Here is a 24,275-nt window from a genome sequence, read left to right as displayed (position 1 = left end):
TTTTTCAAAGCGAAGACTCCAAGACAGAACACTGTCTCCCTGGAGACAAAATGGGAAAAATCACTCTGTGTTATAGGATCCAGAGATTATAAATAGGATGGGGGTTCTAAAAATGATACATTGTTTGTACTAATTTGGCTCAAAATTGCAAACAAGGCTTGCGCTAGGCAAGAAGCTCTGGCAAGCGAATCCCTACACATCCCCTCTCCGTGGTGGGTAATCAGACAGACGGAGATGGTCTTTACGACTCTCCTTGCAGCCTGCTCTTATTTCAGTATCTGTGTGGTATTGCCTTCCTATTGATACTGACTCAGAAGAGCTGGTAATTAATTAACGTCAATGTCAAAAGGAACAGATTGCCCAAGATGGGTGTCTCATCTGTGCTCCTGACTACAGCTGGGGCCAAGGAAGCTTGCATACTGATTATCGAGCAAGTTTCTAAAGCCCTATTTATAGTCGTCAATATTTTGCTAGGAAAAGAGCAATATATCGGTTAATACTTTCTTAAAACGCTGGTAAATACAACATGGCCCCATAATCAGCTCCCTTTAGTAATGCAAGCCGAAAACACTTATGAGAGCATTAATGGGAATTACACGCAAAGAAACAGAGGCCAAGACCCTTTCATGTGCTTTGCAGTTCCCACATGGAATTGGTACTTAAAAATACACTGTCGCACGAAACAAGCCTGGATTTTACACTATCTACATTGCAGGAATCAGTTGTTATTCAGCGATTTGATGCAGTATTGGGTGGGGGAAGTTGTTGTTTAAGGTTTTGAAAGAGATAGGCAATTATTAACGTCATTTGAATGATCTAAACACTTAATGTGAATCTTTTCTATGAGCATTTGTTATCTGGGTGAAATACATTTCAAGCCTGTACTGTAGGGCTAGGGAACCTTTGACCCTCCATATGTAGTTGGACTCCAATTCCAATCAGCCCCAGCCAGCACGCCTAATGGTTGGGAATGATGAGAGTTGTAGCCCAGCATCTGGAGGGCCAAAATTTCCCCTGGAAGCATATTTCCAGATAGCATTACTTGCACAGGTTCAGCAGACATTCTTCAAGCACAATGTACCTCATTTTGTTTGAGCTGAAAAAGCCCCAAACAGCTTCTCAAGTACTGTCCCCGTCTTCTTGTAAGGTTTGGCTACATGCTAACAGGACAAAAGTCAGCCATGTTAAAAGGCTTTCATAATGATTTCCTTCTGTCTGATTCCTTCTGCTTGGCTCTTTAAAGAGTATGTGATACTTTGCTGTTTCAGGCACTCTCTTCGAGAAGATGCAAGGAAGTACTTTGATGTAAAAACAAGAGTTCTGGAAGTCCCAATGATGGTCATGGTTTCAGATCAGGTTGGTGCAAGATTCAGCTGCTTGTTGTTAGAGAACAAGGGAAGATTGTGTCCTGCTCAGGCAGGATGAGAGCCTGCTGGGTGTGGTCCAGGTCTGAGGGAAATGGTTTGAGTAGCATAATATCCATCAGTGGTAGGAAACAGAGAACCAAGTACAGCTGAGGTGGGGACCATCAGGTCTGGAAGCCAAATGTGCCCACCCTATGATGGGGGCTTCTCTATCTGACCCTCAAGACTTTAGGCTGTACTCACTGTCCCCAGAGCATCCCTCTTTGCTGACCTAGCTCTGTACCCTTCTTCAAGGGCATGGCTGGAGTTATAATAATGTTTCTTGCTTGCCTGGGTGTTGCATGGGAAAATGTGTATGCAGGAACTTCTGAGTTTGGCATGACTCGAATGTAGCCTACTGTAGGAAGGTGAGAGGCACATCAGTTTGCCCTACCTCCAGCCCCACCCACTTTGGCACTGACCCCCACCCACCCCTTGAAGGTTACCCATAAATGAATGTAGCTCCTCAGCTAAAAAATGTTCCTCATCCGTGAAGTGCAGGGATTGGGTCAGAATGGTTTTCTTCAGAACCTAGGAGAGCTCCCCAGGCCAGCAGGAGTTGCCTTGAAGGGATACAAAGTCTAGGACTGTAATCTAAAGCACAGTGTTCAGGGTTTTTTTATATATATGATCTTTATTAAACTTTCCATTTTAACAATCCAATCAAACCACATCGTATATTCCGAATTATACATATTATTCAATAATCAATCCAAATATTATGCCAAATTATAAATTTTTCAGGGGGACTTCACCATGCTCTGAGGTTGGGGGAGATCTGATCATCTCATCTCGTACTTCTACCGCTTTTCATAATCATTCCCAATAATTCCCATAAGTCATTCTGATGTTTTCAGTTTTAATTTTTTAATGTATATGTTTCTCTTGATGCATCTCTCTTAGAGCATATCTACAAGGTGGACACATTGTTTTAATGGTAATTCTTTCTGTCTAGGGATCTCTAGGAATTGCACTTAAGATAGTAAGGATGGGGAGAGATCTCGTAACAAAATTATTGGAACAATAAACTTGAGTTGACTCAATGTCACCCAGTGCGCTCCATATTTGAATGGAGATTTGGATCTGAATCTCTTCTGTCCTAATTCAATCATTACACCACAACACAACTTGTGTTCTTGTTTCAGAGTAAGCCAGTTGAATTTACGGTCCATGCAATCGTTACAACCTCAGATTTGGAGATCACACCAACCGAAGTGGATTTTGGATTTTGCTCTATCTACGAAGCTGTCCAAACAACAATCACACTAACAAACAAAGCCATCCTTCCCCAGGAATTTGGATTTGTGGAACTCCCAGAGGTAAATACCTTCTTCTCAGTTTCTAACACAATAAATATTCCATGAAGTTTTGTAATGAGGGAGAGAACTGCACCCAAATGATTACTATCAGAGCTGCATATATCTCATTTTGAATAAAATCTGTCCCATGAACAGCTCAGTTCTGTAAAGTGCACAAATTATCAAACTAAGCAAATGTATATCATTTAGTGTGTGTTGCATAATATATTCTAACATGTTAATTCATTCTGGGTTTGCACATTATGGAAAAGTGGCGAGGAGCTATGTTCGTTTCACCCACACTTTCAAAGTATACCATTTTATAGCCATGAAGGCTAGGAACTTTTTTTAAATGGAGATTTTCAGCATAATTGTGTTCCCAGTACTGCACTCTAGGGTTTTCTGTACTCCACTCAGAATATATGCAAACACACAGCCCTGATCATCACAATACGCATGGGCTAGGACCAAATGAATATTTGTTCCTGATAAGTGCATTATTAGGCAACGCATTTCCCCTGTTTCCATTTGATCTATAGTGCTTTTTTTCCTTTTGGTATATTCTCAATACTGTACATTTATTTTTCTCTTTTACTCCCTTTCTTTTAAAAAAACGTTTTTATTGAAAGATTTTTCCATAAGTGACAAAAGTACATGCAGTGTCTTTGTTTTTATATTGTGAGAAGATCATAGAATCATAGAATCATAGAGTTGGAAGAGACCACAAGGGCCATCAAGTCCAACCCCCTGCCAAGCAGGAAACACCATCAGAGCACTCCTGACATATGGTTGTCAAGCCTCTGCTTAAAGACCTCCAAAGAAGGAGACTCCACCACACTCCTTGGCAGCAAATTCCACTGTCGAACAGCTCTTACTGTCAGGAAGTTCTTCCTAATGTTTAGGTGGAATCTTCTTTCTTGTAGTTTGGATCCATTGCTCCGTGTCCGCTTCTCTGGAGCAGCAGAAAACAACCTTTCTCCCTCCTCTATGTGACATCCTTTTATATATAAATGAGTGTGATTTTTTTTCTACCACTTACGGAGTTGGGTTGGGGGCGGGATCCAAATTGGGAGGGTTTAGAATAGGTAGGTTATTTTCTGGAGGGTTAACATTTGGATTATGGCTAGTTTGTCTGAGAGAGTGATGCTTTTTTGCCTCCTTCTGAAAGTTTGTAGAAATTCAGCCCAATGATGGATTTGGAATGCTCCTGCCTCTTGAACAGTTGCAGCTGGACATCATCTTCAAAGCCCAGCGGGCAAAAGAATACAATTTTGAGCTGACTTGCAAGACTGAAATCAACAGGTGCGCACAGAGTTTCAAGCCATCAAGGGTTCTGCCAATGAGGCAGGATAACCAGGTTTGATCCCCCGGTCTGATTCAGGTTTGCCCCAAATGGCCAAAACACATTGCAGTTAGTGGGAAGGAGGTGAAGGCCAACCTATACCTGTTTACTGCTTTGGGGGCAGGGTGCTTGCATTCTGCATGCACATGCACGCAGAGGCCACTTTCCTTTGCTTAGCCAGGACCCTCAGAATGCTTCCAAATGACCTGTTCGTTGAGCATTCATCCTGATTTGTTTGCTGAGAGATCAGATGATATGGGCTATTTAATGAGCATGCAATCTGAATTCCTCACAGGGAGATTAGATGATGTGGCATGAAAGTGCTACCCCACACTTTCAAACTGCATTTCCCTGCCACTTTTCAACCTTTGGGGGAAAGAAGGCTTGTTGCAAAAGACCCGACCCCTCCCTCCCATCAACTATAATTGTGCAGTCTGGAATTGCTGGTGTGTGATTGAATCCTACATGAAAACAATGACAGCCTGGAAATGCCACCAATCTTGGAGCCCTGCTGAGGGGAAATCAGCCAGGGTGGAAGAACTGCATAGGAAAATTAGCAGCTGTGGGACTGAGTTAAACATGCATTGCTACCTGTCGCTTCTTCGCAGCAAAGCTTCCCCCGCTCCGGAGCTTTGCATGTTAGAAACAAACCCAAAACTTAAAAGTGAATATTTCCAGTTGCTCTACTTGTAATAAACCACCAGAGAACATTCCAACTTCTTTCAGCATTTCTGCAGTCATGTTTCAGCATCAGCAGCATCTTTTCAGTGAAAATTAAGTATTCCAGAAGTGGGACTGAGAGCAAAATGTTGCAGCATGAAGTGCTCCTGTGCAGTGTGTTCATCCAGGATGCATGTTTTTGTAGGGCTGTTTGGGGAATGTTTCCCCTTTAAGCTTTTTGTTAAGAAAGGTTTTGAGTTTTATACATCTTCAGGTCTATTCAGGGTGTACTCGTTGAAAATAAAAGACATAGCAAACTTAGGTCCATTAATTGCAATTGATTGTATCATTTAAATTTTACTAAGAGTACATTAGCCATGTCCATTAATTTCAGTGGGTCTATTTTGCATAGGGCTAACATTGAAGACCAACCCAGTGGATCTACTCTAAGAATAACTTGGTTGGTGCAACCTTTTTTGTCCTCTGATGAAAACTCTTTATTCTGCATGGGTATGGAGCCATTTTGGCTACTTAAGCAACCACACTCACACCTGAACATTGGGATTAGAGGGGCTGTTTCCATCTTGTGTCATCATGGTTTGATTTCCGTATAGTCTTGAGCCATAGGGGTGCCACAGAACCTGGAATGGGCAGCGAAATATCTTTTTACTTGAAAGCAATGAGATACTTGTCATAGGGCTTATTTAAAGTCTTGGCAACAGGCTGTGTATTGTGCTGTGACCGGATTTTTTCAGCTGTGTTTCCATTTTTAGAGAATTCAAGCTGTCATGCAAGGCAGTCGGAGTCCACCCTCCTCTTGAGCTCTCTCATACCTTGGTCCAGTTTTCTGCCACTGCTCTCAACGACGTGTCAGCAGCAAATATCTTTGTGATCAACAATCACGTCAGTGTCAATCAGTTCACTCACAGTGTCCCAAGAGTTGGCAAAGGAGAAGTGGCCCCCGTTGGGCCAACTTCCTTCCAGTTCCTTGTTCCAGAAGACTCTCCTATTACGATCATGCCATGTGTCGGAACTGTCCTGCCTGGAAAGGTAAACACACACTCTCAGCCTATTAAAGATCTGGATAAAAATAGAACCTTCATGCTTATGGAGTACTACAGCCTATGTATCTGGCCTGATGCACCTCCCTTAAAGGAAAATAAAGTGTTGAGAGCACATGTAGCTTTAATTCACATTTTTAAAGAAGAAATGTAATCAGAGTCCTTTTTTTGTTCTCCACTAGATATAGTTCAGGCTTCTTAATAAGGAGAGCCTATGCTGCAAGCGTAAAACCCCAGATTTAGGAAGTAACATGGACATGAACTGGATTGTGTTCATTTGCTATACAATGTATATTTTGTGAGTCCAGAGGGAGGCACAGAATTGACAGGCCTTGTGGGGCACCATACAGTGTAAGGGCAGAAAAGGGCAACCAGAATGATCAAGGGACTGGAGTAACTCCCCTTTGAGGAATGGTTACAATGCCTTGGCGAGTTTTAGTTTAGAAAGCAAATTGAGTAATGGGGAACATGATAGAGGCGTATAAGATTATGCGTAGTTTGGAGAACGTGGATAGGCCTCTTTCACAATACTGTAACCTCATGGGGTCTTACAGGGCAGCGGAATGGTGGGAGATTCACAACAGTCAAAGGGAGCTACATCTTCACACAGCACACAGTTAAACTGTGGAATTCGCTGCCACAAACTATAGTTCTGGCTACCAATTTGGATGACTTTGAAGGGGAATTTGACAAATCCATGAAGGCTACCAGTCATAATATCTATATTACCTCCAGTATGCCTCTGAATAACAGTTGCTAGGTATCATGTGTGCTAGAGTGCTGTTCTACTCATTTCCTGCTGTGGGATTTCCATTGGAGCTCAAAGGGGCATCTATGGTTTCCTTCTTCCACATTTTATCCTCATAGCATTGAGGTGGATAACAGTGAGAACAGGATGCTTTGGCCAGATCCAGCAGGCCTCCTGCTTTGTTCTCTATTATGGATTGGAGTGTCTGTTAAATGTAGCATAAGTCTGAACTCCATTTAACTACCCAAGTTCATTCTGCATGTTCTCTTTCTTTCCGGCCTCCTCTTTCCTCCCCCACATGCCAGAAATGCATGCTGGAAGTGTCCTTCCGTCCAGTGTTGTGTGATCAGCTTATCAGGCTGGAGGCAGTCCACCTGCTATGCCAGGCTGCTGAAGCAAAGGCTCAGATGGAGAGGAAGGCTCGGGAGTTGGAACTGCAGGTAAGTGTGGGAGGGATCTATGCCTCCTGCGTGTTGCTCATTGCAAAGAACATCTGCCGTACCCATGTCACACTGTGTGGAGAGGCAGGTGCAGTTTTAGGAATTGCCAAGCCGCGCAGTGGTGGCTGATGCAGCTGGTGGAACCGAAGGCAAGGGAGCCCAAGAAGTAGGGAGGGTCAAAGCCGTTGACAGTGAAAGCCAACCAATTCTAGTTTTGTCCCCATCCTTTAATGGTGACACTGACACTAAGGAAGAGGATGCTGGCAGGCAGTGGTTGTAAGTTAGAAGACAGGGGGGGACCTGTCTGCAGGCAGACTGAGGTTGGTGGGGCAGTGCCCCATTTGCCCTAGTGAACCAGTCTCTACTACCCATTCTTCAGCAACTGATATTCAAAGGCACATTGCCTCTGGTACTGGAGATAGTGATGGTCTTTCCTCATCAACCTCCTGTTAACATTTTGCTCTCCAGACATGCCTATTTCTACCATATCCCTGCTCTTGCCCACAAATCAGCCCCTATCGACAAGCAGTCCATTACGAGAAGGGCTCACAGAGCCAGAAGCAACTTGTTGGGTGGGGAGGAGCCACTACAGTCACTTCCCAGAATGTAAATTGCTGTTGCTTTTCAGGAGGGGTGAGGCAACGGGGAAGTCGGTATGGGGCAAAGGCATCAGCAGGAGCACTGGATTGGCTCCGTGAGTGCATTTACACCATGCAGACCTTCCTGACACCTTGCCAACTCCCTCCGTAACCAAGCGTTCCACCTGCCAGAAAGCAAGCATAGTGACTCCTCCGCACCTGGTGATCCACTTCTGCACAAGGTCCTCATTGGAAGTGGAGTCCATGTCTTGCCCTCATGGCACAACATATTCCTTCCCCATAACTCTCCTCTCTACTCAGCTCTGTTATCATCTTCCTTTCCCCTCCCATTAGGCACCTGCTTTCAGCAAGGGGAGGTTTGCTCTGACCCCCCCCCCCCCATTCCAGCAGTTAATCAAAAGGTTTTGCTTCCCTGCTTCTCTCTCTCTCTCTCTCTCTCTCTCTCTCTCTCTCTCTCTCTCTGGCAGAGAAGGAAAGAGGAAGCCCTACTTACCCGGAAAGATGGAAAGAGGCCATCAAGCATACTCTCCATCAGTCAAATCTCAAAGCACACCCGACCATTTCAGCCGCCCAACCCAGAGGACATTTCTCCAGAGTGCGTGAGAAAAGGCATTTTCCATTTCCCTCATCCACGGCTGACCAAGTGCACCTCTCCGTGACTGTCAGGGTGCATGCCAGGGTGTGGACGGCTAATTGGGGCTGGCATCAGGCTTGGGAAATCTTTAGCACAATGTCCTCAGTGGGCCATCCTCCTACACTAGCACCCCTCCCCCCATTATGGATTTATCTAATGGTAAAAGTGAGTAGCCAAGAGCTGCTGTTTCCCACAAACCCCAGAGTGATGCTTTGTTAAACTTCAGCATTATTTGAATTTTTTTAAAAGTGGCTCATAGCCACCCAGCATGAGAGTAGGCAGGATAGGCTTCAGAGATGGTAGATTCTGCTAGAGCATTGGGACCCCAGAATAACTGAAGACTTAAGAACAAACAAGCAGGAAACAGGCAAGCAGAGCTGGTGCAACTCATTTGCAGAGCACCACAATGGCTGCTCCCACACCTAATCAATAATCTACAATTTAGGATAGATTCCTAATGGATTAGCCAGCAGTCTCCCTTACAAAAGATGTGGCCAGCAACTTTGCCATTTGATGGAACTCTCTCCAGCAGTCATCCTGGCTTCTTTTTACCCACTTCTAAGCAGGTAGGGCTGTAACTCAGTAGCAGAGAATCATTTATGGGGGTAGCAGAATTAACCTTTACTTGTGTAATTTGGTCAGCGGTTCGAATCCCTGCGACGGGGTGCGCTCCCATTGCTTAGTCTCTGCTCCTGCCAACCTAGCAGTTTGAAAGCACACCAGCAGAAGTAGATAAATAGGTACCGTTGTGGCAGGAAGGTAAACAGTGTTTCTGTGCGCTGCTCTGGTTCGCCAGAAGCGGCTTAGTCATGCTGGCCACATGACCCAGAAGTTGTACGCCGGCTCCCTCAGCCAGTAAAGCGAGATGAGCGCCACAAGCCCAGAGTCATCTGCGACTGGACCTAATGGTAAGGGGTCCCTTTACCTTTACCGTGGCACAGATTTTAAATTTTTTTATTGGTACACTTGTCAGGGAAAATCTTTCCAAATACTCCGCACTTGTCCATTCCTACTCCCTTTGACTCCTGCTCCAGGCCCCCCTTGTAGATTTACCACACTCTCTCTACATCCCCACCTAGAGCCTCAGTCCCTGCCTATGGATCAGATCTGTCTGCCTCTTGCTCTACTGGCCCTTTCTGATGCCTGCCAGTAAAGTCATCTCTGCTCTGGTCTGAGATAACTGTGCCTGCAGCTGCCATAGACTCATCCCCGGCTTGCTCTTCCCTCTTAGTGATCGCTGGTAGGGAGCATAATAAAATCTCAGATAGATCAGATCAAAGATTTCCAAGAGTGGCCAATTGTGTGCTTCCCAGCAGGACCTAAAGACTAGACCTCTCCTGTTCCAGTTGCCTGTTCCACACTACTGGTATTCAGTGGCATACTGCATTTGAACAGGGAAACTTCATTTAGCTGTGAATGACTCCTCTTCTGCTATAAATGCATCAAATCCACAGCCATGACTTGTTACTGAAAGGATGCGTGAGATGATTTGTTTTGCTTTTCTTTTTTCCTTGCCATCAATGTTCTTTTTCCCTCCTCTCTAGTTCCGAAGAGTATATCGCAGCTCATTTATCTCTGATCCGGAGCTTCGCCAACCACTTTGACAAATACGTTATCCCTTGCCTGATAGCATGTGGAGATATAGACGAGAAGAAAGGAACTGAAAACCTACACTACAAGTACAGTGATGAATGTGGAACTAAATGTATACAGAGCCACCTGCCAGGCCACTGATTCAGCTAGCCCAGTATTGTCTGCCATTGAGAGGGAGAGCCTACTACTACTACTAATAATAATAATAATAATGATAATATTTATTTGTACCCCACTCATCTGTCTGGGTTGCCCTAGCCATTCTGGGTGGCTAGTTCTTATTGGACAACTCCTATCATCCCAAAGGACTGGCCACGCTGGCTGGAGCTGTTGGGAGGCAGAGTCCAGCTACATCAAGAGGGCCACAGGTTCCCCATCTGCATTGTAATCAGCCTTGATAAAAGACAGTGCAGCTACTCCTACAGAGACACAGCAGGCAGCCTTCTTTTTTGGATGGTGCTCCCAGCTCCCAAGAGCCTTCTGTCCAGGGAAGGGAAACCTGTGGGCCTCTGCGATGATGCTGAGAGAAAGATATATGCATTTAGTCAGATCAAAATATCCATTCTTATGGAGTTGAATGGTGCTGCAGCCTTGTTAGGGTGGCTCTGAATTCTCTCGATCCGAATCAGGGGTGGGGAACCTGTGGACCTCTGTGATGTTGTTGGACTACAGCCCCCATCATCCCTGACCATTGGCCCTGCTGGCTAGGACTGATGGGAGCTGGAGTCCAACAACATCTAGAGGGCTGCAGGCTTCCCATTCTTGGTCTGTTAACTAAAAGCGGCTCTCCAGGGTCAATTGCAGAGAGTGAAAGATCTTTCCCATCTCCTTCCCCTTCTAACTGTGGAGACGCTGGGGATTAAAGCCAAGGCCTCCTGCAAGCCAAGCAGGTGCACTATCTGGGAGCTGCAATCCCCCATACAGTTCATGTGGCGGGGGTGTTGTTGTTGTGGTTGCTTTGGCTACATCTGTAGCTGCTAAAATTAGCAAGTAGTCTGTGTGCCTGTTGCAACAGACACAGACTTCTTTGCGTCACAGGATAATTAAAGGCTAGACTTGCTCAAGCATACTTTTGTCAGACTTGTACCCTGGTCGTATAGTTTTAAATGCCTTGAGCAGAGATGTAGATGGGAGTTGGGGTGTGGGTGTGAAAGAGAGAGTGCACTGCTTCCCCTGCCACATGGCAGTGTATCAGGGGTCACTTTTAAAGTAGCTATTTTGTTCTATTAAATATGAAAATGGAAAAGGAAAAGGAAAAAACACTTCAATTTTTTGTAATTTACCACTGCACTGATGGATTATTTGCAGTAGGAGTCGAGTGGATAGGTAAACCAGTTAAGAAGCTTACTACACAAAGCCAGCTGGAACAAGTGCTGCTGTGGTGTAGTTATTAGAGTGCTGGACTGGGACCCAAGAGGCCAGAGATCAAATCCCCACTCGACCATGAAGCTTTCTGGGTGTGACCTTGGGCCAGTCACAGTCTCTCAGCCTCGCCTAATTCACAGCGTTTTTGTGAGGATAGAATGGGGTGAGGCTGATCCGTGTCCATCACCCTTTGTTCCTTGGAGAACAGGCGAGATATAAATGTAATAATAATGATTAATAAGACAGTAATAAATAATAAATTGGTTAGTGTAGCACAGTGGGGAAATGACTAAAAGGAAACCCAGGCAGTTCTAGTTCAAATCTTGCTTCTCTCATGAACTAACTTCATGGCTTTGGGCCAGGGCTGGAGAAGCTTTGGCCCTCCAGAGGTTATTGCACTCCAATTCCCATCAGTCCCAGCCAACACAGCCAGTGCTCAGGGATGGTGAGAGTTGTGGTCCAGCAGCCTCTGGAGGGTCAAAAGTTCCCCAATCCACCCTTAGGCCAACCATTCTTTCTCATCCTCTGCCCCCTTGTGCAGCATAATGTCTCTCCTACTTTTCAATGGGTGTGGTTGTTCATTAATTTATTTATAAAGTTCCTAGTTTCCTCAGCACCATACAAAGATTAAGAAAGGAATCTCAGTCCCTGGCCACAGGCTAATAAATACAATGCAGAAAGAGAAATAAAATAGGAAAGCACCTAAATTTGGGCACCATGTTTTTGTTGTTGTCAGGATTAACTGAGGACCAAAGTAGTCATGATTCTCAATCCATAATTAAGAACCAGTCAGAGTAGATCCATTGAAATTAATGGACCTTACTTAGCCATGGGGGAGGAGGAGAGGTTTTGCCCTTTCTCCCCTCCCACTATTGTCCCAGCAAAAATCCCCTCCCTTTACTCTATACTACCATTAGCCCAAAGGAAAATGTTCTTCTTTCATACCTTCTAGACTCTTAATTCTACTGCTGATTAAAAATCCATATTAGGGAAATACCATTTTTAGCCCAACCCATATATCAGATATTGGTGCACAAGCCTTGAAATTCAAGAAAACTGTATTTCCAATGCCTCCCATTTTCAAGCCATGTTTGCACATACTGTACTTGAGACCTTGAATAAAACACTAGGGTGGCTTGCAGTCCATATATTGAAACAACCAGATACCTTATATATTCTGAGAGCAATCATCTTTTTTTTTTTTTTGTGTGTGTGTGTTTGTAGCCCTTATTTTACCTTGTACCTAGAGCTGCATTGTCCTTCCGTAGCACCTGCTCTTATGGTGATTTCGAATAATGGGAGAACAGTCTTCAACTTTGGGGATGTTGCCGTAGGTATGGAACCAAGCCTCCTCACACCCTATTGCTAGAATGGTGTTAAAGCAGCAAAAATATGTCATGAGTCTGAAGATGGAGTGTAGAAGGGTGCAGCAGACCTTGGAAGATGCTGAACTCTTTCACTGGAGGTTTTTAAAGGGAGGTTGCATGGGCATCTATCAAGGAATCTTTAGCTCTGATTTCCGCATTGCAGGGGGTTGGACTAGATGACCCCTGGGAAACACATGGGGTGATCTCCAGGCTGTAAACATTTTGCAGGAGGGATTGGAACACTTAACTGGAACTGTAGGTTTGTGCAGTTAAAGTGAATTAAAGGACCTGGCACGACAATTCCACTTTAAAAAAACAAAAGTGGTTTGGAAAGTGACAGGGAAATGCATTGAGAATTGTGGAGTGAACAAATGATTAGTGGGCTGATGTGTAAGTACCCCGCAAAGCAAATCAGGATGAATATCAGACGAGCGGTCATTTTCATATAACTGCTCCTTAAACAAACCAGACCAAATGCTCAGTAAAGAGCTGAGTTGGTTTAATCGCTACACAAGCTGCTCCTCCACTTTTTAAAACATAAAATCCACCCATTAGCCAGATCTGTCTTGAGCCTTGTAGAGAGTTAGGAATGTTTAAAGTGACATGATAGTGATATAAATGTGTAGCACAGATGAGGCTGTAGTGCTGAATCAGGAGGGACTCCCTTGTTTGAGTCTTTGCCTTTACTGTGAACTCACTAGATAACTTTAGAACACACGCTGTCTGATTCTTGACATGGCTCGAACCATATATTGTCCCTAAAAGGGCATTGGCAGCCACACTGTATTTATTTAACAAGGCTTATACCATTGCCTAATCACCAAAAGCCTCTAAGACTTTCCCAGAAAAAAATGCAAATAATAATAATAATTTAAAATGCTAATACGTAGTTGGGGTTGTTATGGGGAGGGAGCAGGGGGAAACTGTAACCGATTGTATGTTTGTTCTTATATTGAAAATTAATAAACTTTTTTTTAGGTGCCAATAAAGTCATATGTTAAAAAACTCAGCTGACATAAACATTGATCAAAATTAAAATAAAAGCAGTTTTGCAACAAATGTCATGAACATTACATGCTAAAAATTGCATGTGTTGGTAGGCTTGCCTAAACAAAAAAAGTTTTACCAGGTGCTGAAAACTACCAGTAAACAGTCAAGGCCCCTGACAAACATCAATGGACAGGGAGTTCCAAAATGTAGGTGCTGCCACAGTAAAGGATCAGTTCCTTGCAAGTACCAAATAAACATTGTGTGGCACTTGTAAAAAGTGTCCCAGTTCTACACATGGAACAGCTGGACCTCTGTCTTCCCTACTGAAACATCTGAAAGCATCTTAAGAATTCTTTTTTGATTTTTAAATTTTATTTGGGGGGGTGTTTTGTTTTCTGGAGTAATATGAGAATGGCTTCCGGGTGGATTTTTAAAATAGACTTCTGCTGGCTTGATTTCCTGGTTTGTTTGTTTATTGTTTTTATTTGTATGGCTGTCCAATAAAGTTGCTTTCTGGGTGGCTCACCTTTGTAAATGTGAGATTCTCTTGCTTACTAGGGCACACAGTTAAGAAAGAAGTGAAGCTACATAACATCTCTCAAGAACAACTGGTTGTATCCTTTGAGTTGAATCATCCCCTCTCTGTTCCCCAAAATCTGTGGCTACTCAGTAGAAGACATCAACTGGACTCACCATGAAATATTCCAAATATGAATGAAATATTCCAAAATAAATATTCCAAAATAAAAACAATAGGATACCCACATATACTTCCATTTTCAAAGTCACAGGTTAGAATATTATATTATGGAGATACCTGTGCTACTAATTTAAGTTGGGTACCCATTGAATTGGCATGATTGCAACCAGAGGATCCTGAAAATTATGGTTGTGAGAGAGTTGAGAATCACTAGAGGTTTCCTCCACCGCTTTGGAGAACTACTGTTCCCAGAGGTTTCCTGGGGAGCAGGAACAGTTTGTATCTGTAGTGGAGCTTATACAAAAAAGAAAATGGAATAGTAGGTACATCTTATAAGAGCACATCTCAGTTACTGAATTTCCTGTGCTGAGTGGGCAAGGATTGAAAGGGGCTATATTATCTATTTGTTTGAAACCAACACACAATCTGGAACCCTGAAAAGGCAGTGTTCCCTGTCATCTGGATATAGGAGGCCCCTTAAGACCTTCTGCACTCAGCAATGGAAGGGGTTGGAAGCTGAGCAGGTGGGATCCTGTGCCCACTACAAGGCCTTTGTGTTGGGATATTGTGGGTAAATTAAAATGCCAGGGATCTCGGAGTCATCAGCTACAGATCACATTCTTGCTTGTCACTGCCAGCAGCAATAGTGGGTAAGCCTGCTTGAGGTAGGGAACATAAAGTAAGATGATATTTTATATATCCTGTACCATATTTTTCCGTGTATAACACGCCCCCTAATTTTGGGGACCCAAAATTAAGAAAATGGGGGGAGATTGTCCCCATGTATAAGACTACCCTCCCTTTTAACATTACTTTTTAGTTAAAAAAAACCCTAGTCTTATACACGGAAAAGTATGGTATATTTTTACTGTTTGTTAACTTTCTGTTGCGAAGCGTTTTTATAAATCTGCAAATAAATGAAATAGATGAGGCACTTTGCTACAACCTGCATATCAGCTGTCCACCATCTGATATTGTTCTTGGCATGCAATCTGAGGTGTTAGGGAGTGACCTGGTGGAGGGGCAGCCAGCCCCATGTCATATATGCTGCGCTCTGGAGGCTTCGCGTTGCTTTCGCTGAAGCCATGGAGCCTGCACTCACTCCATAAGATGCACACACATTTCCCCTTAATTTTTGGAGGGGGAAAAGTGCATCTTATAGAGCGAAAAATATGGTAATATCTGAAGGGAAGTCCTCATGCTTGCTAATTCTTGTAATAGTCCCTAGGTAACAGATTGCCATGGCTGTCTCCATTTCTTTTCTTTTTTGGGGGTGGTTGCTTTGGTTACCACTAAACTTGTGTTTCCTTGAGCTGTCATTTTCAGCTGGGATATTCCTTCTTGAATCCCTTTGGATCCTTCACGGTGCTAAATCCTTTCTGGACACTGGAGGAAGGTGAATCCCGCAATCTTCTCATCTCATTCTGCCCAGAGGAGAACACACCGGTGAGTCTCTAAACAAGGATTTGGTTTAGTTTATTTCATTGGTGTCCCACCTTTCCTCCAAGGGGATCGTACTGCAAGGGTGGAGAACCTCAAGCCCAGGAATCAACTGCGGTCCTCCAGGCTTCATTATTTGACCCTCAGAACTCTCCATGGGCCACAACCCGTTTCACACCATTCCCTGGGCCTGCTGAAATTCTTTGAGGATGTGACTTTTCAGTGGTTGAAATGTTGCCTATGTACAAAGGTAAGAGGCACATCCATTGCTCCCCCCCTTTTTTTACCTCCGACTTTGCCCACCACTGGAATGTGGCCCCTGGAAAGTTTTCCACAAGGAAATGTGGCCCTCTGGCTGAAAAAGGTTCTGCAGCCCTGGCATACTCTCCATTTTATCTTAAGGCCCAGTTTATATGTGATGCAGACTTCATGACAGGTGGTTAATCGTGCATGAGTTCTGCATGCCCCCACCATGCTTAAATATACCTGTCACATGCGCTGTCCCACAATACATGCTGTGTTAGCATGCCAGCAGAGTCTGCGCTCGGATCATGTATGCCTGGCTTGTTAATGCTGGGCAGACATGTTAAGTGCACAGGGAAGGGCCAAAACATTTTGCCGCCTGAGGCAGTGCAGCCAGCAGACACGGTTCCCCTCAAAGTCAGGCTACAAGGCCAGCTAGGTTATTTTGGCACCTGAGGGATGAAATCTCACAGGCACATCTTCCACCTCTCTGATGACAGTAATACAAAAAAAAATCTCGTTCAATTAACTATAAGTACAAACAGACAGACATATTAAAAGAAAGAATGAATATGCATATATAAATAGAAATGTGTATGTACTTTTAAGTATATCACACATTCAAATGAAAGCCAGGTGGAGCCAGAGACAATAACAGGCAGAGCCACATCCTGACTGGTTGTAAGAAGGCAGGCAAGTGGTGGCTAGCTGAGAGGAGATTGAGGTTGGTGGGTCAATGCCCCCATTTGCTCATTAGTCCAAGTGTACAGAAAAGAAACATGGCTGCCCCTAGTGGTTTTCTTCTGTACAATTTGCCCTGAGAATGATGGAATGTTATCAATGCTCCCAGTGGGACTTAGTCCCTTCTCCTTTGAGACAAATGGGTCTAGCCATCCCTAATGGACACTTTACTATCAGTCGCCCCTAAATATCAGGAAGGTGACACTGACACTCAGCTTTTATTGAGCCCCTTAGGTGGCTCATGCCACCTGAAATAATGCTATCCTTACTGACCAATAATGTTTTATCCCACAGTACTTTGAAATGCTGGAGATCCGTAGTGGGAAATTCACTCTAACCCTTACCCTGACAGGCCAGGGTGTCATCCCTTCAATTTCTTGCTCAGTGGAAGGAGACGTATTCAACATGGGATATGTTCTTGCTAAGGAAACAGCCACTGCCACTTTCAAGGTAAATCACAACTGCACTGTGAATAGGGATGTTGAAGGATTCCATCAAAAATGGAAAGAGATGGTCCGTCTGAGGTCAGGAACAGAAATTACGCATGTGAATAAAAGCAGTACAGTTTTACCTTGGATCCCAAACACGGCAAACCCAGAAGTGAGTGTTCCGGTTTGCGAACATTCTTTGGAACCCGAACATCTGACTACAATTCCCATCATCCCTGACCACTGGTCCTGCTAGCTAGGGATCATGGGAGTTGTAGGCCAAAAACATCTGGAGGGCCGAGATTGAGGAAGCTTGGAATAAACAGCTGCCTTTTCAATACTGTAAAAAGCCAGGAGAAAGTATGCTCCAAATCCAAAGTAATGACCAGAACGAGTGTATTTATATGATGGTTTTTTACAGGGACAAAACAAACAACGCCTTAAATTAGTGGCTAAGTCACTGGGCTATGAATCAAGAAACTCACAGTTTGAATCCCACCTCTGCTTCACAACTCACTAGCTGGCCTTAGGCAAACCACAGCCTCTGTCCCCTCATCTGCAGCATGTGGGATAATAATACTTACTTACCTCACAGGAAGGATGGGGAACTAGTGGGCCTCCAGCTGTTGCTGGACTGCAGCTCCCATCATCCTTGGCCCAAGCTGCCTGGGGCTGATGGGAGCTGGAGTCTAGCAACACTCAAAGTCACAGGTTCTCCATCACTTCTGTACAGAGTAAGGATTACAACTAGATCACACATGCAAAGCATATAGAATACTTGAAGGTGGTATACAAACATTAAGGCAGCTGCAGCTGATTGCTATTATTATTAATCAAGATTCCTTGTTAATATAAATGTGCCCATGCATGGATATAGCAGAAAGACAACCACAGAAAAAGGTTGAAGTCAGTTTGCAGGAACACAGCTTTTGATTCTGCCGTTGGTTGATTGGTCTCTTGCAGATAGAGAACACTTCGAATCTGACCCTGAAATACAATATTCTTCTTGACTCGCTCTCACCAAGCAGAGAGAGAGAACAGCCAAAGATTCCCCCTTTCCTCGCATCTCCAGGGAAAGCAGACGTAGTTGGTAAATAATTGCTCATAATGCTTTTGAATATTCATTAATGGAAGTGATGGAGATAATTGTGGACTTACTCAAAGCAATCCTGTGTTGATCAGGATCTGTATATATTCTATGAAAGTAATTCTAAGAGTAGGCACAGTTGCTGTTTATAATTCCAGCCACACGGTGTAAGTAGGGATGTTGGAGAATTCTTTTGGAACCAGGAGTGGAAATTGCTGCAATCCGCACATTCGTCCGAGGTCAGGAACAGAAATCACACAATCACCCGCCATCCTTTTTTTAGTCCATGAACATAACATAAATAATTACATTATTTTCTGCATCATTTTTGACATTCCTTTTCCACTGAAATTAATTTAAGAAATAACTGTTTTCATTTTGGTCAGAGCAGATAGTGAGATGTATAGCATACGTTTTAGCAAAAGCCAAACTGTAGCAGTTTGTAGCAGTTCCTGCCCTCAAATTTACAATCTGGAAGGTGCAGCGTGAAAGGGAAAAGGGCTGGCCCTGCTTCTCTTCTCTGCAGCAGACGAATGGAATAGCTGCTGCTGGATGGCAGATGAAGGAGAGGGGAAAGCCTATGGAGTTGGAGTTAACAAAATGTAGGCGACGGTGTTCAACTAAGGCAACTGATCAACTAAGCAGCAGATTTTTAGATGGTTACTTTTAATACAACTATTTGCAAGCACCATCTTCAGAGGTATTCCTACCTGAATAGGAAAGAATGAGGATCTCTCCTGTAAGATGAAGACTGCTGTGACTGCTGAAATCTTAAGTAATCTTTTCTCACATGCATAGTTATGCAGCTTTACTTAATAAACTAAAAACAGATAGGGCTTCCTTGGCCAGGTGACAAGCCTTGTGTTCAATATTTGCTTTGAATTGTTCTAATCTGTGGTACTTTAGTTCCCTAAGCCGTGTGTATGTGTGTTGTGTGTTTCTCTCTTATACCTTTTTACAGGCTTGACAGCAGGCTCCAGCTTAATACTTTTAATCATCCAGATTTTTCCAGCTTTGCTGCTGGGTTTTTTACCTCTCCTGTAGAACAGAGTGCTGAAAATATTGGCCAAGGAGATGGGGCTCTCCAGCTGCTTTTCTCCTACCAGTTTGTGTTTCCATCCTTTCCCAGGTACACAAAATTACAATGGCTTGAGTGTGTTCAGCGTCTCTCCCGTGGAAGGCACCATCACTTTCAAGAAGTGTCAAGAGTTCACCATCACCTTCAGCCCTGATCATGAGAGCCTGTATTATTCCGATTGCATCCACATTTTAATCTTTGGCAAGGTGAGATTGGCTCAAGTAGGGCTCTGAACATCAGTTGCTGGAAACTGCAGGAGGGGAGAGTTCTGTTCTGCTCAGGTCCTGCTAGTGTCCTGGAATCCCCAGCATCTCCAGGCAGGGCTAGGAGTGTCTGCAGTCTGGAACCCTGGAGAGCTGCTGCCAGCCAGTATCAACATCACTGAGCTAGGTGGACCCAATACGGTCTAGCTGTATAAGGCAGCTTCCTTTGTTCCTGTATCTTAAAGAAAGGGCTGAGCGGTGTGGCATCTGTTTTGCATGTAGAGGATTCCAGGTTCAACCCCCAGCAGGGGGACTCCTTTTTGAAATCCTGGAGACTAACCTCCAATCGGTGTTGAGAGTCTGATGCAGTGTAAAACAGCTTCCTATGTTCCTAAGGCTCTTGTAAATTTGGTTCTTGGTACACTACGTGTGGCACAATCCAAACAGAAGTGACTGGCCTCAAGGACTGAGTTGTGAAAGTGTCTTCCCTACTTTAAGATGAACCAGTGAACGAAGGAACATTGGTGATGAATGAGGAGTGCCATCTAGTGTTTACTAGGCCAAAGGGCAAAGGACTCTCAAATACCCTGGAAAAGAAACAAGAACAACTCTTCCCTTTGCAAAGCCACTAAAACCCCCCAGCAAAGCCCAAACTTCATTTGGATTTCTACAAAGTTTCTGAACTTTGGTGGAGAGCTTTGAATGGTTGCCCAAAAGCAACCACTTAATTTCCAGACCACTTAATTGTTTAAAGAAAAAAAAAACCTCAAAGCTGTTTGCAAAGAGAATTGCTGCCGAAACGACTGAGGGCTGTTGCAGTAAAGTGGAATAAACATTAGGCTGCGATAATCTTCTTTTTAGGAAACCATCCGTGTGATCCAGCTGAAAGGGGCAGCACGGAACCACATAATGTATGTGGAAGGAGGTGACCCGCTGGATGTGCCCATTGAGTCACTGGCCGTAACTACTTCTATGGCTGAAGAAGCAACCAAAGCAGGTAGCCCACCTTAAACCCATCCATATTGATGGATGAATCCCTGTTTCATTTTTAGAAGCATGTTTAGATTAACTTACCACACCATGTAGAATGCTGATGTATGTTTTAATCTGTTTTTGTTTATTGCTGATTTTTATGTTTTTAATTAGTTGTTTTTAACTGATAATTTCATTGTCTTTTTTGGTAAACAGCTTTGAGAATTTTTTTATTAAACCAAGCAGTGTATAAATTTTATGAAACAAACAAACAAACAAACAAACAAACTGAAATTGGCAAATTTGTCTATCCCTACCAGTGACAGTAGTTATGGTCCCTGTACAATCCCAATTAATACTGTTTAGGAGTGTATGTGTATGTGTTTTTACCAACTTCTTCTTGCCCCACCAACAATTACAACTGGATTTGTTTCTCCTGCAGAGAGCGGCAAATCTACAAACTCCATTCTTCTGAACCTGGAATGTGTACAGTCAGAGACTTTTGTTATCCCAGCCACTCGGGAGCTGAGAGTTGGCGCGATACGAAGCACTCAGTTTGCATCAAAGAAGGTGCAGGAGCCATAGGGACCAGGCATATGTCAGTGGGTCCCAACATCCTCACCCTTGGAGGACCCAGCACAGTGGTTTTCTGGGAAACATGGGCCATATTCCAAGGAGTGTGTTAACACTGTTTGGAAGGGATGGGACTCAAGTTGTAGGAAAAAGCCAATCATCTCCCTCAGTCGTTTTCTATCCTTGCAAGTCTCTCTGCAATTTTTGGCCTCCCCTCTCATGAACCATTTTGCTAGCATAGGTGAAAGAGGCACATTGAGAAAGGGAGCGACAATACCCTGGGATGTGTCACCTGGGGAAAACTCCCACCACCGTTTCCCTGAGGAGAATTGTGAAGAAGGAAAAGGGAAATAGAGGTATAGGTCAGGTTTGATGTCAGGCGCAGTGGCAGAGACCCCATCGTTCTCTTACAAACCCTGGCAAACCAGCATGTAGAGTCCAGCTCTGCACATCTTTGTGTCTAGGGATGCCAGAGAATTCATGCACAAACAGAAATGGGAGCAGAAATTGCTGGTGTTCATTTTTTTTTTTAACACCAGCACAAATCAGTGCTATAGATTCAGCTTATTATGGGATACTCGGAAAAATTGAGATGGTCTCTTGCCTTCCTTTTTTTAAAAAAAGAATCCCAGTTTGAATCAGTTCTACAAATGAGGAGCAGATCTTAGGACATGTTCGCTTATTCACCCAGGCATGTTTTGTGCCATGAGGTTTCATCAGCCATAGTGTCTGACAGCATGTTGTGAACCTTTCGTTTCTGCAGAATGTAGAATTCAACTGGGAAAACATGCAACTTCTTCAGCTAAAAGGATTCACTGTCGATCCTGTGAAAGGAAGCGTTGAGCGTGGACAAACCAAACCCATCAATGTTTCTTGGGTGCCCCCTGCTGGATCAAATGTATGTTGCAAGTTTTAAAATGTGCCATTTATTGCTATTGTATTATACTTCCCCAAGCAGTAGGATAGGAGGAGGGAAGTTTTTTATAAGGTCAGCTTCCTTGTTAAGCAAAGGAGGCTTAGGTAAAACACCAGCATAGCTGACAGAATATTCCATGTTGAATATCTGGCATCTGCAGTTAAAAGGATCTTGCATAGCCAGGCTTGAAACATCTCTGCCTGACATCCTTCAGAGCCACTGCCAGTTAGATGTCCGGCCTAGATGGGCCAATGGTCAGACTCTGTAAAATGCACCTTCATATGTCCATGTGAAGCATGAGAGTCATTTTATAGTAGACACTCAGGGCCAAACTGAACACGACAAGCAGCTTTGTATATACCGTGCATTTTTATTTTTAATGCAAGTAGCATCTGATTTGGGGGCTGATAATTCTCCAGACTGCAGCAGGTGGTATGGGGAGAATTTAACTCTTTCCTTCCCTCCTGATCCTATTGTTGCCGATGGGGAATTCCCCTACCCCTTGCCAAAAAAGAAGCAAAGAAGGAATCTTCCTCAAGACCAGTGCTGGTGGATGGTTGAAGTTGTATTTCAGCAACATCTGGAGGGTCACAAGTCTCCCATTCCTGCTTTAGATGAATCTATTTGGTTGTGGGGAGGGGGTGAGTGACATTTATGCACCCTTTATAACAGTGCTGGAGCACCTGTGGCCCTCCAGGCAGTCTGTCAGGCCCGGCCAGCATGGCCAGTGGTCAGGGGGGACGGGAGCTGTAGTTCAGAAAACATAAAGAAGTCAATGGGGAGGCAAGGCTAGCATTTCTGTCCACTGGGCTGCCTGCAATTTCTGCCTAGCGCTTCCTTCCATCTTGTCTCTGCAGCCCAACCAGCCTGTGACTGGATCAGCCATATTGAATGTGAAGGGAGACATCAAGGAGGTGTACAGTGTCTACTTCATGGGCAGGATCGTGACCAAGTGAACTGCTACTGAGCTGAGGCTCCAAACTGCCCTTTCTGAAGAGAGATGGAGAAACATCCCTGGGGGTGTTGGATCATTCATCCTCATGAATCTCCCAGAGCAGGCTTCCTCAACCTCGGCCCTCCAGGTGTTTTTGGCCTACAACTCCCATGATCCCTAGCTAGCAGGACCAGTGGTCAGGGATGATGGGAATTGTAGTCTCAAAACATCTGGAGGGCCGAGGTTGAGGAAGCCTGTCCCAGAGCATCCAGAACTGAAGCAAAAGATAACAGATCAAAAAGAAGATGAGGAAAAGTCTGCAATCTGAAATGGCGCAATCCAGTTCCCTTAAAGCTGCTTAAATTGGGGGTCCTTTGTATCCTTTCATAACCAGCTCTACTGAAACTAGTAAGATTCCTTCAGAATATATGGGCCAAGGTGGGATCCTTATAGCAGTCTCAGCTTTCAGTGATGGAAGGCACATGAAAGTCTTACTTTCCTTTTAAGCTCCACCCTTCGGCCCCTTAGGTGGGGCATCTGTGATTGTATCACCTGATTTCTTCCTTTTTCTGTTTTCTTTTTACTTTAAAGTTGCATTTGCGGAATCCAATTTTTATGGGAGCTGTGACACTTCCTCCCCCCCCCCGCCTTTTGGATCTAAATCCTTCCCCTTTTGAAGCTGTAAATTACTCTAACAATCAGAATAATACAGGTAACCAAACACCAGCAAGGCTAATTGCAGTTTCAGAGCTATATAGATCTGGAAAACAGGATGGGGAAGGGGGTCAAACTCCTCCTTCCACAGAACCACTGCTCTGATTTTTCTTTTACGTGATCCCTTATGGTTTTCTAGTAATGGTGATCCCAACTTATCTTCTGAAACTAGAAGGAGGGGTGTAGGTGGGGCTTTGAATTTGGCAAATAAGGTGGAGAATGAGACTCCACGGATGGATGGTTAGCAGCCAAACCTGCCATATTTCAAGAAACCCACTGATGACTTTAATTTGAGTCAATGCTGCACTGTTGTTTGGAATAAAGTCCTCTGAAAACAAAGATGTTTTTAAGTAGCTTACATTGTGTATTCAGCTGATTCAAACTTTTTTTAAAAAAAGAAGAAAGGAGGTCTGGTATACTTTCTGGTATACTTTGACAGGGGCCAAAGCGGCAAAAACTTATTATTTCCCCATGGTGCCCGGACTGTCTCAATTTTGAACTCACACAGCCTCACACAGTTGTTCAAGAAGCAATGTTGTAGCCTGAAATGATGGGAGTTTGTGGGGGTTTTGAGCCCCAGATCCACACCCATCCACCATCCATCTTCGTAATCACACTGTGTGTTTCTTCCTTAGAAGTTCACTTGACTGAAGTTTTTTCAGACCTTTTGCAAACATATGTCAATCACTGTGAAGGGCAGCTAATAGCTGTTTATCCTCACAGTCTGATCAGCTGGCAGAACATTC

At 44.0% G+C, this 24,275-nt stretch overlaps 1 protein-coding gene across 6 annotated transcripts in view; it reads left to right on the top strand.

Annotated features, from left to right (window-relative positions):
• Positions 1 to 23,868, top strand: part of CFAP74 (cilia and flagella associated protein 74) — a 77,397-nt gene extending 53,529 nt beyond the window's left edge. For 4 of the 6 annotated variants that reach the window (XM_083628397.1, XM_083628396.1, XM_083628401.1 and 1 more), the window contains 18 exons: positions 1,269 to 1,356; positions 2,549 to 2,722; positions 3,870 to 4,003; positions 5,477 to 5,753; positions 6,818 to 6,952; positions 8,019 to 8,146; positions 9,730 to 9,864; positions 12,368 to 12,477; positions 14,059 to 14,114; positions 15,527 to 15,646; positions 16,919 to 17,074; positions 18,016 to 18,142; positions 19,269 to 19,423; positions 20,282 to 20,417; positions 20,835 to 20,962; positions 21,729 to 21,863; positions 22,739 to 22,935; positions 23,079 to 23,868. In XM_083628397.1, the coding sequence (XP_083484523.1) occupies positions 1,269 to 1,356; positions 2,549 to 2,722; positions 3,870 to 4,003; positions 5,477 to 5,753; positions 6,818 to 6,952; positions 8,019 to 8,146; positions 9,730 to 9,864; positions 12,368 to 12,477; positions 14,059 to 14,114; positions 15,527 to 15,646; positions 16,919 to 17,074; positions 18,016 to 18,142; positions 19,269 to 19,423; positions 20,282 to 20,417; positions 20,835 to 20,962; positions 21,729 to 21,863; positions 22,739 to 22,837 (2,293 nt within the window). In that variant the 3' untranslated portion in view covers positions 22,838 to 22,935; positions 23,079 to 23,868. Of the gene's footprint in view, positions 1 to 1,268; positions 1,357 to 2,548; positions 2,723 to 3,869; positions 4,004 to 5,476; positions 5,754 to 6,817; positions 6,953 to 8,018; positions 8,147 to 9,729; positions 9,865 to 12,367; positions 12,478 to 14,058; positions 14,115 to 15,526; positions 15,647 to 16,918; positions 17,075 to 18,015; positions 18,146 to 19,268; positions 19,424 to 20,281; positions 20,418 to 20,834; positions 20,963 to 21,728; positions 21,864 to 22,738; positions 22,936 to 23,051 lie in introns of those variants that run through there. The other 2 variants (XM_083628398.1, XM_083628399.1) reach the window with 2 other exon arrangements.
• The last annotated feature ends 407 nt before the right edge of the window (positions 23,869 to 24,275 follow it).

This window comes from Podarcis filfolensis (genome assembly GCF_964270895.1).
Source record: "Podarcis filfolensis genome assembly, chromosome: 8".
Taxonomy (NCBI): Eukaryota; Metazoa; Chordata; class Lepidosauria; order Squamata; family Lacertidae; genus Podarcis; species Podarcis filfolensis.
This window is presented reverse-complemented; position numbering and strand designations above follow the sequence as displayed.